The sequence below is a fragment of the Puma concolor genome, chromosome D2 (assembly GCF_028749965.1).
Source record: "Puma concolor isolate L17-30 chromosome D2, mPumCon1.1.hap2, whole genome shotgun sequence".
Classification (NCBI taxonomy): domain Eukaryota; kingdom Metazoa; phylum Chordata; class Mammalia; order Carnivora; family Felidae; genus Puma; species Puma concolor.
Window position 1 is genome coordinate 59,550,358 of NC_141677.1, and position 16,660 is coordinate 59,567,017.

A 16,660-nucleotide genomic window follows, 5' to 3' on the forward strand; every position below is an offset into this window, starting at 1 on the left:
ACTTTCCTGCATTTTCTACTCTAAGTTATCAACTGGGTGATGTCTATAGTAATGACATTTCAGACTTTGTCTATGTTGTGCTTTTGTAGGCAAAGCCCTTAATAAATTGTTTACTTACTTAAAAAAGAAAAGTTCTCAAAATAAGATAAAAACAGAGAGGAAGACAAACCATAAAAGACTTAGATACAGAGAACAAACCGAGGGTTGCTGGTGTGGTTTTGGGTGGGGGGATGAGCTAAATGGGTGATGGGTATTAAGGAGGGCACTTGTTGGGATGAGCACTGGGTGTTATATGTAAGTGATGAATCACTAAATTCTATTCCTAAAATTGTTATTACACTCTATGTTAACTAACTTGGATTTAAATTAAAAAACAAACCAAAAAACAAAAAAAAAAAAAAGGAAAGAAAGAAAAGAAAAACTCAGTGACTCTGTGACTCAGACACTAAGACTCTCTATCAGTTGGTAAATTACAGTTCAGCATTCCCCACCCCAGTAAATTGTGATTCTCTGCATTTGCCTGTCTGCCTGTCTGTCTCTTCAATTTGGGGGACAGCAGTTTGCTCTGTGACCTTACTTCTCTTACTGATCTAAGAAGAATTGTTGATTTTTCAGTCTGTCCAACATTTTACTTGTTAGGATGGAATGGTAACTGCCAAACTCTTTACATGCCAGACCCACCCACTTCTTCTTTCATTTGATAATACATCATATGTTTACCCTATCCATGTCAGTAAATATCCTAAAACCTAAGCATTTGTTTTGGTGAATATTTAGATCCTCCACCCTCCCTTTTTTTGGCTACTCAAAATGTTTTAAGCACAAATGAGTACAAATTCCGCTTGTTTTAAAACATGATTACAATTTTTATCAGTCACTTTTTGTTCATCTTATTTGCAGTAGACACCACAGGGAGTTTACATTTTATAAGTAGAAAATAATTCCACTCACACCATACCTCTCATTAGGCCCTCTCTTCAGTCTCAATGAACATTTCCAAGCATAGCCAATTTGCTTTCATAACTACTTGCTAGACATGTTCAGTCACTATCCATCTGCTAGAAAGAAGAGGATTGACATCATTGTCAAAGACTAACTCAGACATTTAATTGGATGTCTGTATGCTAGTTTTTTCGTACTTGAGAGAGATTGTCATTACACTATTGTCAACAAAGGCAAAAGCCAGGATTTATAAAAAAGAGAGACAGGAAAAGAGGCAAACACACAGTTTAGGGAGAGTGAGAGTTTATTCCTGATTAAACTAATTAGTTGGAGGGCATCAAACAGGCCAGTATGGGAAGTCTAGTGTTGAGCAGGCTAAGTCATCAGGGAACACAGCTGCAGGCATCGATGACTTTTCTGAAAAGCCCTTAGAGTTTGGCCGTGTAGCATGTGTAACAAGTTGTCTAGTGTCTGCCAGTGTGTCCTTAGCATCACCACTTTAGGTGAGCCAGGTTCGTGTTATTTGTTTCTCTCATCAGAATTTCTCATTTCACCTCTTTGGTCAAAGTAGCTCCCAAAGGAATGGATTCAGTCACGAGGATTTCATTCTTTTTTTGACACAATATTTTCAGTTGGATGTCGACTGGGAATAATGGACACATGTCATGTAATCATTCTGATATTTAACAGTGGAAACAGGCAACAAATCTGAGGACAATCACAAATCCATAAGGAATAAGGAGTGGCTAGCTGACTCAGTTGGTAGAGCATGTGACTCTTGATCTTGGAGTTGTGAGTTCAAGCCCCACGCTGAGTATAGAGATTACTCACATAAATAAATAAATAAATAAATAAATAAATAAATAAATAAAATAATAAAAAACATTTTTTTAAGTCTAAAAAAACCCCCCAAAACAAATCCATTAGAAACACTTGGCACCATGTTTTTATCCAGGTTTTATTTATGCATTTATACATTTATGTGGCAAGTATGGCAATACCATCTAATTACATAAGAATAGTTTAGTATGTGTATATTGAGGAACTAGAAAATGTTTATGGTAAACATAGAAAATTTCTGTCCAAATGTATTTGAACACCCCAAGGCCTAAGTCATTCACAGAACTGAATGACTGTCCTAATAAAAGTTACACATCTTTCAGATGCTAATAATTCACAACATACCCACTGGTACTAGTGGTAAGTGTTATTATCATTTGTGAGTTTAAGGTAACCAAATGGATAGTTAACCTTAGGCCAGGCACTAAAGTCTACATTAAATATATAGGTATGGGAGCACCTGGATGGCTCAGTCAGTTAAGCATCCGACTTTGGCTCAGGTCATGGGTTCGAGTCTCTAGTCGGGCTCTGTGCTGACAGCTCAGCTTTGGATTCTGTATCTCCCTCTCTCTCTGCCCACACCCTCTCACACTCTGTCTCTCTCTCTCAAAGAATAAATAAATGTTAAAAAAATTAATATATATGTATGTATGTATGCATACATTAAAGTATAAATACTCTTTTGTTAATTACTCTCTGTAGATGGTCTGTATATACTCACAGAACAAAGAAGTGTTTTTTTGTGTTAGTGACCAAAATGGTTTCACATGATCCCCCAAATAATGGCATCTGTACTTTAATATGTTGGCAAGCATGTATGGCTGCTGTTAATTTCGGGTACCCGGATTTTACTGTATTCTTATTCTTTTTTTTTTTTTTCGATATATGAAATTTATTATCAAATTGGTTTCCATTGGGTACCCTGATTTTAAAAGAGCATTTGCTTTTCTAGGGGAAGGGCTAATGGGGAGTTGTTATCTACTGGGTATAGAGTTTCAGTTGGGCAAAATTTCCCTATTTCAGTTGGGAAAAGTTCTGGAGAGTGGTTGCACAACAATGTGAATATACTTGACACTCCTGAACTGTATACGCTTAGAAATGGTTGGATGGTAAAATTTCTGTCATGTTTTTTACCACAATACAAAAAGATTGCTTTAAAATATTATTGCATAATACCTGATAATTATGGGGAAAAAATCAGAAAATGCAGACAAGCAAAAAGGAAAATCACCCACAACTCTAACAGCTAAGGTTAACATTTTGTTGCATAACGTATATTTACGTATAGGTTCACACTGGATATACTATTTTATAACCTGAGTTTTTCAAATAAAGTTTATACTATTTTTAAACTTTTAATTTAAAATCCAGAAGAGTAGGACATTTCTCATTCCTATAAATTCTAAGGCCTTAAAACAGAAGTAAAACTGCATGTTTAAAGATAGTTGCCCCTCCATGGACACTTCTCTTTTTAGGTCATATGTCTTCAAGAGAAGGAAAGGCTCCTTCTCTCCTGGGTTGTCTGCCAGCTCTGCTGACATTTTTCTTGTTTTTCTTTTTTTTCAAAAATTTTTAATGTTTATTTTTTATTTATACTTGAGAGAGAGAGAGTGTGAGCAGGGGAGGGGCAGAGAGAGATGGAGACAGTATCTGCAGCAGGCTCCAGGCTCTGGGCTATCAGCACAGAGCCAGACACGGGCTCAAATTCACAAGCAGGGAGATCATGACCTGAGCCGAAGTTGGACACTCAACCAACTGAGCCACCCAGGCATGCCTCTGCTGACATTTTCCAGTGATTCCTTTTACATAAGACCATACCTACAGAGGCTTCTGGTTCTTCAGGGGATGGTGAGTCTACCTGCCCCTGGGGCCCCTCAGTCACATGTCTAGCTACTGAGATAATGCAAATAAACATCTGAGCAAGTTAATGAGTAAGCTGTTAGGATGAAAGGTCAGGAAACATGATTTTATCTGGAATGTCAGAATAGGAGATAACATCCTGAACTGCAACTTGAGTCCACCTTCTCTGAGGAAGACTTAATAAGAAACATAATAAGAAACAACAGAGTCACAAAAAAGCCTTCATTCCAGAAGTGCTCCAGGAATCATGCTGGAGAAGTTCTGCAACTCTACATTTTGGGTGAGAAATACTACTTCTCTTCACTGTTGACTCTTCTCAGACTCAGAACAAAATAGTAGATGAACCTCAAGTGGCTACCAATAAGAACCAGAAAAGTTAGATGTGCAGGTGGTCTAAACCTCAGGATTTGGTTTTGTTTCTTCTAGGGTTTGTTTGTTTGTTTGTTTGTTTAAGAGAAGATAAGTCATAATATCTCCAGAGGACATTCTATGTGGGAGAGGTAACATATTCTCTAACATATGTTTATTATATCCTAGACTCTTTTTTTTATTTTGAAAATTTTCTTAATCTTTATTTTATTTTTGGCAGAGAGAGAGAGAGACAGAACATGAGCAGGGGAGGGGCAAAGAGAGAGAGGGAAACACAGAATCTGAAGCAGGCTCCAGGCTCCAAGCTGTCAGCACAAAGCCTGATGTGGGGCTCGAAATCACAAACCATGAGATCATGGCTTCAGCCAAAGTCAGACGCTTAACCGGCTGAGCTACCCAGGTGCCCCTCCTAGACTCTTTTCTCAAACTAGCTAGCTGCAAAATCATCTTCTCTAAAGAGAAATAGGGAAAAGACTTCCAATCTCAACAATATTAGGAGGGAAAGTTGTTGTGGGGTTTGTGGGCTGAGAGGAAGAAGAGGAGACCCTGGTTGAGTTTTGTCGAGGCATGCTGAGGTTGAAGTGATAGCTATATGTTCTAGAGGACCTAGCAGTTAGGGGTGTGGAGTGGAAGTTGAGGCCAGGGATGCAGATTTGGGTGTCACGAGCACCAAGACCATTTTGGAACCATTAGAGCAGAGAATTTCAAGGCAGACAGGGTGAGCAACATTTACTAAATGGCTTAGTGGAATAGAAAATGAGAAGGAACCTAGGATTTAATGATTCTGTGAAAGTGTGGTCTTCAAATGCCTAGCACAGCACCAGAATCACATGGAGGGCTTGTTAAAATAGTTTAAATATCTTAGGTTATTCTTCTGAATTCTAAAGTTAGAATCTCTTGGTGGAGAGATAAGAAGAGTAAGAATGAGATCGCAGAGTTAGCATTCCCATCTTAGAAAGAACCTGGGCCCCAAGGGCCTCAGGCTAGGACCTCCATACCACAGGCAGGTGGGGCTTAATAGGCCCCAGGATCTCAGCAGGCCATCTTTTTTTTTTTTTTTTAATATTTATTTCTTTTTGAGAGACAGAGAGAGAGAGAGCACGAAAGGGGGATGGGCAGAGAGAGAAGGAGACAGAGGATCCAAAGCAGGCTACACGCTGACAGTGGTGAGCCTGATGCCGGGTTTGAACTCATGAACTGTGAGATCATGACCTGAGCCCAAGTCAGGTACTCAACCAACTGAACCACCCAGGTGCCCCTCAGCAGGGCATCTTTGGAGAATTCTGAGACTATCTGACAGAGCTCTTGGTCAGGGCACCTCAATGTTTTCTTTAAAGAGTTTGTGCAGACAACTATACAAAAACAATTTGAAAATATTTATAAGGAGAGAAAAATTACCCCTTACAAGACTGAGAAATAAGAACTGGTGTTCCCACCCCCACTTCCCAAGACACTTCTACCTATTACAGAAAGTAAAGACTACAGACCTGCTGGGAACGAGCCTCCCATCCAATAGTGCCTTTACAGCTCCTGTGCCAACAATCCCCTCAGGTTCCAATCACTATAAGCCCCTCTGGCTCAAAGGAGGCTAAATGTCATAGTGTGACTAAAGCATCCTGCTGGCTGCATGTTGGAACATCTGTCAGGGAGCTTAATCAGTGCTAAAAAGTAGAAGAAGAACAAGTTTCTATATCCCAGGGAACTGTTTGAATTGAGGAACTATCCATTCCTCTTCTTCCCGCAACCTAGCAAATGCAGTAGTGAAGTTTCCTGAGAAGAGCTGGTGGAGAAATTCGCCTAGAAAGAAAGGCTTTTTAAGGTTGGGTTGGCCAGAAAAGTCACTGTCATTAAATGTTGAAGCTATATCAATGGAAATAAATAGGAAAATGCAGCTAGTTAAAGGGTCAGGACAGATATGGATGTAGAACTGAGTTAAAATTGTTTAGAAACGGGTCGGAGGGGAGGGTGGTCTCGCACTGGTTTTCTGTCTTCAAAACATGAGTATATTCAACAATCCTTCCGTTTTTGGTCCCCCAGAATTCTTCATTCCTGGATAGCCCAGAAGCAGACCTGCCACTTTGTTTTGAGCAAACTGTTCTGGTGTGGATTCCCTTGGGTTTCCTTTGGCTCCTGGCCCCTTGGCAGCTTCTTCATGTATACAGAACCAAGATCAACAGATCATCTATCACCAAACTCTATCTTGCTAAGCAGGTATGGGAACTCCACTATTTTTGAACTAATTACTTGATGCACAATAGAGACATTTTGTTGGTGGTTAAAGTGTCTTCTTCCCTATTTTTAGCCAGCTTTCTTAAGACAGGTGCTCACTGGCCCCTTGCCATATTTCTTAGTTAAGGTGACTTTAATTTTTACACAATGACAGTGACTCTTAAATCTTATTGATATCAGACTCTTTAAACACCAATGATGAGTAATTGATCAGTCTAATAGTTATTTTTAATATTTGAGAAACAAATACTGGATGACCTATCTTGAAGCTGTTCTAATAAATCAGGAGACTATAATTCAGTTGGCACCTACAATGAGGTGGAAATAAAACGTGTCCTCTGCACAGTTCAGGCAATCCAACCATCACTCATCTCCCATAACTTGGGTCTGAAATAAGGCTTCCATTTTCCCAAAGTCTTCCATGAGTCTGGACAGTCACTGACAGTAGAGTGAGTTAGGGTGAGTGCTCACAGGCATATACCCGAGTAGGGAAATATGGAAGGAACAGGAGCTGTGGGAGAGAATCCAGCAAGAACTAGGGGAGGAGCCCCTCAGCCAATGGCACTGATTAATGCAGAAAGGGTCTTGTGGGAACTGAGACATTCAACTGAGGCTGCAAAGTCAACTCACAGGGTGTTATGCTAAGTGAAATTAGTCAGAGAAAGACAAAGATCACATGACTTCACTCATATGTGGAATTTAAGATACAAAACAGATGAACATAGGAGAAGGAAAGCAAAAATAATACAAAAACAGGGAGGGGCACAAAACATAAGAGACTCTTAAATGCAAAGAACAAACTGAGGATTGCTGGAGGGGCTATGGGTAAGGGGATGGGCTAAATGGGCAAGAGGCATTAAGGAGGACACTTGCTGGGATGAGCACTGGGTGTTGTACATAGGTGATGAATCACTGGATTCTACTCCTGAAATCATTATTGCACTATATACTAACTAACTTGGATGTAAATTTTAAAATTTTTTAAACAATTTTAAAAAAAGAAGAAAAAAAGCCACCTCATAAAATCCACCATCTGCTTTTTTCACTAGTTTGTTATTGTTTGTTTGTTTGTTTGTTTGTTTTTCCCTACCTGTCCTGATCCTTAAACAAGGTTTTTAAAATGCCAATTAGATTTAATGTTCTATGAGCACACATACCAATGACATCAGATTACCTGGAATCTAAAAGGAAGAAAGGAACTTGGTCAACCGAAATGGGATTTTTATTGACTCTCCAAGGCAGGGGCTGGTGGTGAGTTTTGTTGGACTCTGGATAGGAATGAACAGTCCCCAAGAGTGGGGGCAGGGTTGCTGTCCTCTTTGCTGACCCAAGTGCCAAGCACAGCTTAGCACTCAGTATGAATTTGTTGAATGTTAATATTAAATGCAGTCTAGAAGTAGGGATCAAATCAAGAATGTGTTAGATTCTGAACATTGAATAATACGCTTTAATAACCTTGAAAATAAGTCAGAGCTTTTTGTTAGAAAATCAGTCAAGGGGCGCCTGGGTGGCTCAGTCGGTTAAGTGGCCGACTTCAGCTCAGGTCACGATCTCACAGTCCGTGAGTTCAAGCCCCGCGTCGGGCTCTGTGCTGACTGCTCAGAGCCTGGAGCCTGTTTCAGATTCTGTGTCTCCCTCTCTCTCTGACCCTCCCCCGTTCATGCCCTGTCTCTCTCTGTCTCAAAAATAAATAAACGTTAAAAAAAATTTAAAAAAAGAAAATCAGTCAACTGTCTTTTTTTGGGGCTTCCAAGATAAGGCTGGGTAATGAGTAAATCAGTACTCTATCCTAGTTATATTTGTTAATTAATGTTTAAAAACAGCTTTATTGAAATGTAATTCACAACCATACAATTTAACCACTTAAATGCTATTTTTAAGCATATTTATATGTGTAACCATCACCACAATCAATTTTAGAACAGAAAGAACATCTCCCCATCCTCCTTAGCCCAAGCAACCACTAACCATTTGCTGTCTCTATATTTTCCCTATTTTAGACATTTCATATAAATGGAATCTTAAAATAATATGTGGTCTTCTATGATGGCTTCTTTCAGTTAGCACAAGGTTTTCATGGTTCACCCATATTGTAGCATGTATGAGTGCATCATCCCTTTATATGACTGAATATTATTCCATTATACGGGTATACGGGTATACAGGTATATCACATTTTGCTAACTTTTATAAATATAAATCCCTATAGAGGAAAAGAAAATCAATGTATTACCTTTTTTTTTTCTGTAGGTAATAATTCACTTACCCTTGCTCATAGTCTCAGGAGTTCCATTCACAATTTATACTTGCCTTTTTTGTCCTCTACCCTGAGAGTGACAAACACAAATTAGATTCCTCTTGAAAATTTCAAAATAACTGGTCTCTTCTCTGAACAGTCCGAAATATAATTCCTCACACAGTAAAACTTTACTTCTTCTATGAGAACCTTCTTCTTGGCTCATTCTTCAACTTGATTTTATTTCTCCATTTCCTCTTCCACCTGCTTTTGGGCTATTTCTCTCTGACTTTCCTGAACTGTCTGCACTTGTCTGAAATAAGTCAGATTGCTTGACCAGGGTGAGAGATTCTACACATTTATTTGTTTGCTTAAATGTGCATTCTTACTGAAAGGACCTGATGCACAGTAGGTAATTGAATGAACTGAATTACAAAATCAATGAGTGAATGAGCTCATATTCAGACCCAGGGAAACAAAAGAGGAATTTGGTTCTGGAGTTTGTGGAAATTCTGAGGTCAAAGCAAGATGTGCAGCAACAGCAAAAATAAACTTGGTGTTGACCCAGTGAAACATGGAAATCATCTTTAAGTGATTGCATAATATAGCATAGAAGATTGCCAGGCTTGTTCTGAAAAGTTTCAGAGAGCAGGATCAAGACTAAGTGGGTGGAGGTTATTCCAGGGAAGCCCACTTTGGCTAAATATATTAAAGGACTTTCTAATAATACTAACTTTCTGAAAACAGAATATACTGCTGGGAGTTATATTCCCTGAAAATACTGACACTGAAGCTAGACACTTATCTTCCAGGGAAGTGGTAGAAATAGACATGTATAATGAATAGAAGATTAAACCAGAGTGCTTGTCATTCGTAAAGCTCTGGGAAAAGGAGGACCTTGCAAAGATGGAGAGATATTAAATATGGCCAGACTACTCTCCTTTTCTTTCTTTCTTTGTTTTTAATACTAGTGAGATTGTGTCTCTTTAAAGTTTAGTAAACTCCATGTGTGCTTGAAGCTCCTCCAATAAATCAGAGATCAGGGACAAAGACCACTTAAGGACATGGTAATCATTATAAACAATGATAATATTTCCCTGATCCTATTTAGTAAAAGTGTGCGTGTACTTCTGATTATAAAAACAATGCATGGTTATTGTAGAAGGTTTGAGAAATAGGAAGAAAATTAAATCTATTTATAATTGTTATCACTCCTATTAATTCCTATTATACTCCTATTAACATTTGGTATGTTTCCTGCCACTCTCTTAAAAAAAAAATGAAAAGCCGAAGTCTCTTTCTCACCCCTCTACCCTCTAGTATCATTCTCTAGAGGCCTTCATTTAAAATTATTTCGATGGTTATCTCCATATCACAAATTATGTGTTTATACCTGTATTTCTTGATTTATCACCTTCAAAAAAGATCCATTTCTCTCCTCTGTGAAAGACAAGGAATTTGGTTGACTGGCCCTACCTTCAGCTTCCTTTTTCTTCTTCCTCCCTTTCTCTCAGTCTTCTCATTTTGTATGACTGTTTTCAGTTTTTCTGTTGGTTACCTTCATTCCTAAAAATAATCTGCCATCAATTTTAGATTCTACATCTTGATGCCCCTTTTGTGTAAAATGAGAGAATTAGAAATTAGAAATTAGAAATTAGAAATTTCTTGGATATGGAGAACATCCTCAAATGAAATTTTCAGAGAGCAACTCTCCTTGCTTTCTGACATTGTTCTTCTGGAGATGGAATGCTAGCTTCAAAACAATTAAAAAAAAAAACAAAACTCTGAAGATGTTGCTATATTTTCCCCAACATCCTGTGCTACTGAGATAGAATTCTTCTCATTTCTTGTTATCCTCTCTAGAAGCTTTTATCCTCTTTATTCTTTATGTCCTGAAATTTCACGAGAGTCTGTTTACATGGGTCTTTTTTCATTCAGTGGGTTCTACACTTTCAATCTAAAGACTCGTGTCTTTCTTATCTCGGAGAAATTTTCATACATTACTTCTTTCATTTCCTTTCCTCCAATTTTGAAATTCCATCTTTTCAGAACTATTTTTAGGTGGATTTTGAACACTGCATTGATTTTCCTTCTCAACTTCTCTCTCTCTTTTTAAATTTCTTTTTCTTGCTTCACCTAAATTCTAAGATATTCCCCAATTTTTTCTTCCAGTCATCGTAACGAGCCTTTATTTTCACAATCATAGGTTTGGTTTCTAAGAATTATTCTTAATTTCTGAATATACTTTTTTTTTAATGTTTATTTATTTTTGAGAGAGGGAGAGCAGGGGAGGGGCAGAGAGAGACAGAGACACAGAATCTGAAGCAGGCTCCAGGCTCTGAGCTATCAGCACAGAGCCCGACGCGGGGCTTGAACTCATGAGCTGTGAGCTCATGACCTGAGCCAAAGTCAGATGCCCAACCAACTGAGCCACCCAGGCACCCCTACCTTTTATTTTTTTTTTAAACATCAACCTATTAATGGATGCACTGTATTCTCAAATCTCTCTTAGTACATTAATTTCAAAATAATTTAAAATCATTTTCTCTTCACTTAATAATTTGTTTTATCCCAGAATCAGTTGTTCTGTTTAATTATCTTGGCTATCTTCTTTGCTAGTATTGGCTTTTCTCAACTTTCTTATGGTTATTAGCATTCTTTGTTGCAATTATAAGTGAGGGACTAAGTTAATGAACGTATGTGGCTGGAGTAGGTCCCTCTGCCGTTATGTAAGTCAGCTTCCCCAGCTGTCCCTTCTTGAGGGCAAGACTGCCTCTGAGTCTGAGTCAACTGGACAACTGTGTGGACCTACTGGCTTCTCCCAAGAGCAGTAGCCTGTGCTGTACCGAATGTAGACTGTTTTACTCTGGGGCACCAAGACACATACTATCTTGCTACCCCTCCTCAGGAAAAGCATTCCGGTTTTTTTGTTTTGTTTTTTAATGTTTATTCAGTTTTAGAGAGAGAGAGAGAGCACGTGCGCACCAGCACGCAAGTTGGGGAGAGGCAGAGAGAGAGGGCAACACAGAATCCAAAGAAGACTCCAGGCTCTGAGCTGTCGGCACAGAGCCCGACTTGGGACTCGAAGTCATGCACCGGAGATCATGCCCTGAGCTGACCGCCAATGCTTAACCAACTGAGCCACCCAGGCGCCGCCCCCCCCCCCACTTCTTTTTCATTTTTGTTTTTAAGCATTCCATTTCTTTGGAGAGTACATCTGTTTTAGCTTGCTTAGGAGTAGTGGTGGCATGTGGGGAAATAGGTTCTACTTATATAAATGGGTTAGAAAAAAAGCTTAGGACAGAAAGCTGCTACCACGTGGTAAAAGCACCCAGGTTAGCTAGTGAGATGTTGTAATGGAAGCATGAGTAACTTGTTATAACACCTGCAGGAAGTTACTTTCCACTGAACACCAATATACTATTGTACTTTGATCACAAACCACTTGCCGCCTGCCCCCTGACCCTTTGCTTCTTACATACACAAGTTAACGATTACTGTCTGATTGTTCTCTCCATTTTCACATGTGTAAGATCTTGTTTTCTTCACGTTCACCATGTGGGTAATATCTTGTGAGCTCAATTAATACAGAGATGAAACCCCTGTTCGGGATTCTTGTCTCCTCCCCGCCCCGCCACTAACCCCTCTCGTATTCAGTTCTGCGTCTGCTCTCTCGCTGGACAAGAAAGAACTCCAGACTCAGCCTGCAACAGTGGCAAATACAGTTGTCAGTGGATTTGTGATGATTTGCAAGTGGGGGAAAGAAGGACATGCCTGGCGTAACTGTACCAGTTCTGTACACAGAACTTCAATTAGGACTGTCATTTCTGTCCTTTTTCCCAGTCTTACTCTAGGCGGAGGCTGACTATAGAGAATAGATTTCTATCAGTGGGAGACTCACCTGTGAGTTGCACCTATTAGCTTAAAAAATAAGGAATTTATTATCTTACAGAACAGGAAGACCAGAGGTAGTGCAGCTCCAGGATTTACTACTTTAGAGACTCAGCAACCTCAGCAGATGGCTGATTATTTTCATCTTTTTTCTGATTGCCTCAGCTTGTCGAACCAATTATCAAGCTAGCATGTGATTACAGGATGGCTGCAGCAGCTCCAGGTATCACACCCTCCAGTCAGTGTCCAGAGGCAGATAAAGAGATCAGATGCCCCTATGTGTCACTTAAAAAAATTAGCTTTATTAACATATAGTCTACATACCATAAAACACACCTGTTTAAAGTATACACTTCAGTGGTTTTTAGAAGACTCACAAAATTGTGTGCCCATCACTACTGTCTAGTTCCAGAATAGCTTCATCACTCCAAGAGATCCAGGACATATGAAGTAGTAACAATCCATTCCCTTCCCCTCCCTCCCCTCTCCCCTCTCCCCTCTCCCCTCTCCCCTGGCAACTACTAATCAACTTTCTATGAAGTTGCCTATTCAGAACATTTTATAGACATGGAATTATACAATATGTAGCCTTTAGCACCTGACCTATTTAACTTGCAAAATGTTTTCAAAATTTATACATGCTGTAGCGTGAGTCAGTAATTCACTCCTTTTTTATTGTTATTATTATAGGAAAATACATAGAACGTGAAGTTGACCATTTCAACCAATTTAAAGTGTAAGATACAGTAGCATTAAATACATTCACAATGTTGTGCAACTATCACCACTCTTCAGTTCCAGGACTTTCCATCACCCCAAGTGGAAACTTTGTACCATTAAACAGTCACCCCACTCTGTCCTACTCCCCTTATCCCCCGGAAACCACAAAGTTGCTTTCTGTCTCTATTTATGCCTAGTCTGGATATTTTCTATATAAATGCAGTCATACAATATATAGCATTTTGTGTCTGGCTTTTTTCATTTAGCATTATGTTTTCAAGGTTCATCCATGTTATACACCTATCAATACTTCATTCCTTTGTATGGCCAAATAATATACCATTGGATAGATTTCCTATATTGTGTTTATTTGGGGCGGACATAGGTCTTCAATTTTCTTAGGTATATACTTAAGAGTCGAACCGCTAACATATGGTAGCCCTATGTTTGATATTTTGAGGAAATGACAAACTGTCTTCCAAAGTGGCTGCATCCTTAAACATTCCTGCCAGCAATGTGCGAGGGTTCTAATACTCATCCTCACCAATAATTGTTACCGTTCATCTTTTCAGTTATAGATATCAGAGTAGGCGTGAAGTGGTATTTTACTGTGGTTTTGATTTGCATTTCCCTAATGATTAATAATGTTGAGCATCTTTTCATATGCTTTTTGACCTTTTTAGGAAATAAAAAATTCTTTAAATCCTTTGCCTATTTTTTAATTGAGTTCTGTATGTTTTGTTGCTGTTGTTGTTGTTGAGTTGTAAAGAGTTCTTTATATATTCTGGATCTATGTATCACATTTATCACTGAGGGAAAAAAACTTCCCCAAAGCCCCCACAAACTAGTCCCCACAAGCTGTTCCCCAGTTCTCTTTGGCCAGAATTGTGTTGCAAGCCCATGGCCAAAGCAATTACAGGCCAGGAGAATGGGACCAACATGATAGGTTTTAACTCATCTCATAGGGTTGGAAATGGGTCCAGCTTCCAACAGCGCTTCCAATTGTTTGAGTAGGCAATTTACCAGTCAGGCCCAAATGGGAAACAGGTGGCTGAGGGAAAAAAGGGTCATGTGAGAAGATTGTCTCTGAAAGGGGACCTGGAGCCTAGTGGCCAACTGTTACCACTCTAGGCTTGTAGGGGCAAGAACAGAGGGTGAATCCCGGACAGACAGAAGGTACAAACACAGCGACCAGTAATGTCTGCATCAGGCTCCTCTTTCACTGCTGCCTTTTCTTACATGTTTTGGGCCATGGTTTTCTCTGCTCTTTTTCTTGTCACTATTGACATGTTTGCTTTTTGTCTTCTAGAACTTTTCTGGTCTACTGAGCTTACCCTTCTCCATTCACATTCTCAGTGCTGTTATGGATTTATTACGTGGTAATAAAGCAGATCAATGGAATGGAGAAGGATGGGAGATAAATATACTAAATCTGGTATCTTGAACTGGAAAATCCTGTCGTGTGTGTGTGTATTATTTTTTTAAACAATATATATTTATTTTTTCACATTCTAGAGGATAAAAGTCTGAAATCAAGGTGTTGATAATGTTGGTTCCTTCTGGAAGCTCTGAGGAAGAGTCTATCCCATGCCTCTCCCCTAACTTCTGGGGACTGCCAGAAATCCCTGGCATTCTTTGACTTATAGCTGCATGACTCCATTCTCTGCCTGTGTCTTCCATGCCTATGTGTCTTCTCCCATTCTCTTGTAAGACCAACATTTGTCATTGGACTTAAGGCCTACTCTAATTCAGGATGATCTCATCTCAAGATCCCAAACTTGATTACATATTATGCATATTTTTAAAACATAATTAAGCTCATTGCATATGCAATTTCATAATCTATGCTTTTTGCTTAAGATGATATGAAAAGAATTTCCCATTGTTATTAACGTTATTCTTAATTTTGGTGACTACTGTAGGAATGCTTACAACACTGACTCCATCTTTGGTCCTTCACCTTGGGCTCGTCTCCGGTGCACAGGTAGCACCACTTTAGATAACTACCCTGTGACCTCACCATCATGCTCCTCGCTCCATAGGAGCTGGGGATTAAGGTCCAGGTAGTTGCAGAGAACGGGGAGGGAGGTGGTAGAGAAGAGCTGCGTACGGCCCTAGGTCATCAGCTGGCGCCCGCCCGCTAGTCCCTGTCTGTAAGTGATTACCCTGAACGAAATTCTGTGTGAATGGTATAGAGTGGCTTCCTTTGCTTTTCGGTATTAAAGTGCCTTTTCAGGCTGAAGGATGCACTACTGACCCTCCTCCACCCGCTGACGATTGGTGTGGTTTGCAAGCTACCGGAAATGACCCCAGCGTGGGTAAAGGGGCTGTGCCAGGGGAAAGCCTGTTCCCTCAGGGGAACCCCAGGTTGGCCAGCTACCTCCATGTAAAGAGCCTTGGCCAGGTTTTTTGAGCATTTTGGATCAGCATGTGAGTATGGGGCTGTCCTGAAAACGCCCCAGGGATTGTCAGATATCCTGTTTGCAATGGTGGGGAAAGGAAACAGAGATAGTGAACGAGCTATTTTGGTGGTAGCTTGGCAGTTGATCTGTGCTTTGCGATAGGCCACAGACTGGGAATTAGGAATAAGGAAGAGAATTGGAACAGACCAGAGAAGCGTTGGCTTTGGAAAAGGATGAATGAGCCACGTTTTCCTCTAATGCAGACATTAGGTCTGTAAGATTTCAGGGTTAGGAGTAGGGGTTAGAAATAAGATGGCAAAGATGCATGGGCACAGACCACGGTGTACCCAAGTGAGAGCTACTCTGTCTCAAGAGACTTGTGCCCCCAAAGCATGGGATCCCTGGGGTGATGACTTCTCTGGCAAGGAAGATGTTATCATGGAAAAGGAAAAGGATTTACGGGCAAGCCCTCTGATTCAAACAAAGACCTAGGCCACTCTTGAGCCTGGGGATGATGGAGAAGGAATTCCTACTAGTCAGAGAGTGGCTATGAGGGCATATTCTGCAAGTGAATTAGTGGAGCTAATGATCTGCTTTAAGCAAAAGTGGGCATGTTGCGACTGTGAGATATTGGGGGACAAGAGACCCCTGGGGGCATGGTACAGGACTTTTGTATCTGCCCCTATGATTAATCAACCCAGTGCTATAGTAGCTGCTATGGTGGCTGGCTTAAGTGAAGCTAGAAGAATCTGTCATAAGGGAAATCAGTTAGTTATTTGTAGAAGTTCAATAAGAATCTGTTTTCTGGGGCACCTGGGTGGCTCAGTCAGTTAAGCATCCGACTCTTGATTTTGGCTCATGTGGTGATCTCTTGGTTTGTGGTATTGAGCCCCAAGTGGGGCTCCATGCTGAGAGCACAGAACCTGCTTGGGATTCATTCATTCATTCATTCTCTCTCTCTCTTTCTCTCCCCTCCCCCCCAAAAGAAAATCTTTTTTCCTTGTAACATGGCACCATTGGAAATATTTAGTTGTATTATCAAGGCCTTGACAGGAATGTCCTATTTGAGAGAGACATGCATAGACTCCAATATGACCAGACAGCTTTAAGGAACTAAGGTTGATTTTATGGAGCCAATGAATGCCTGTTGGGAAAAAATTGGCCTGGTACC

The 16,660-nt window shown here is 39.9% G+C and overlaps 1 protein-coding gene across 10 annotated transcripts in view; it reads left to right on the forward strand.

Annotated features, from left to right (window-relative positions):
- Window positions 1–3,638: 3,638 nt before the first annotated feature.
- The window catches only part of ABCC2 (ATP binding cassette subfamily C member 2), a 72,537-nt gene continuing 59,515 nt past the window's right edge, over window positions 3,639–16,660 (forward strand). For 3 of the 10 annotated variants that reach the window (XM_086680609.1, XM_086680611.1, XM_086680612.1), the window contains exons 1-2: window positions 3,645–3,922; window positions 6,049–6,222. In XM_086680609.1, coding sequence (XP_086536735.1) covers window positions 3,890–3,922; window positions 6,049–6,222 — 207 coding nt within the window. In that variant the 5' untranslated portion in view covers window positions 3,645–3,889. Of the gene's footprint in view, window positions 3,923–6,048; window positions 6,223–16,660 lie in introns of all 10 variants that reach the window. The other 7 variants (XM_086680607.1, XM_086680608.1, XM_025917891.2 and 4 more) reach the window with 4 other exon arrangements.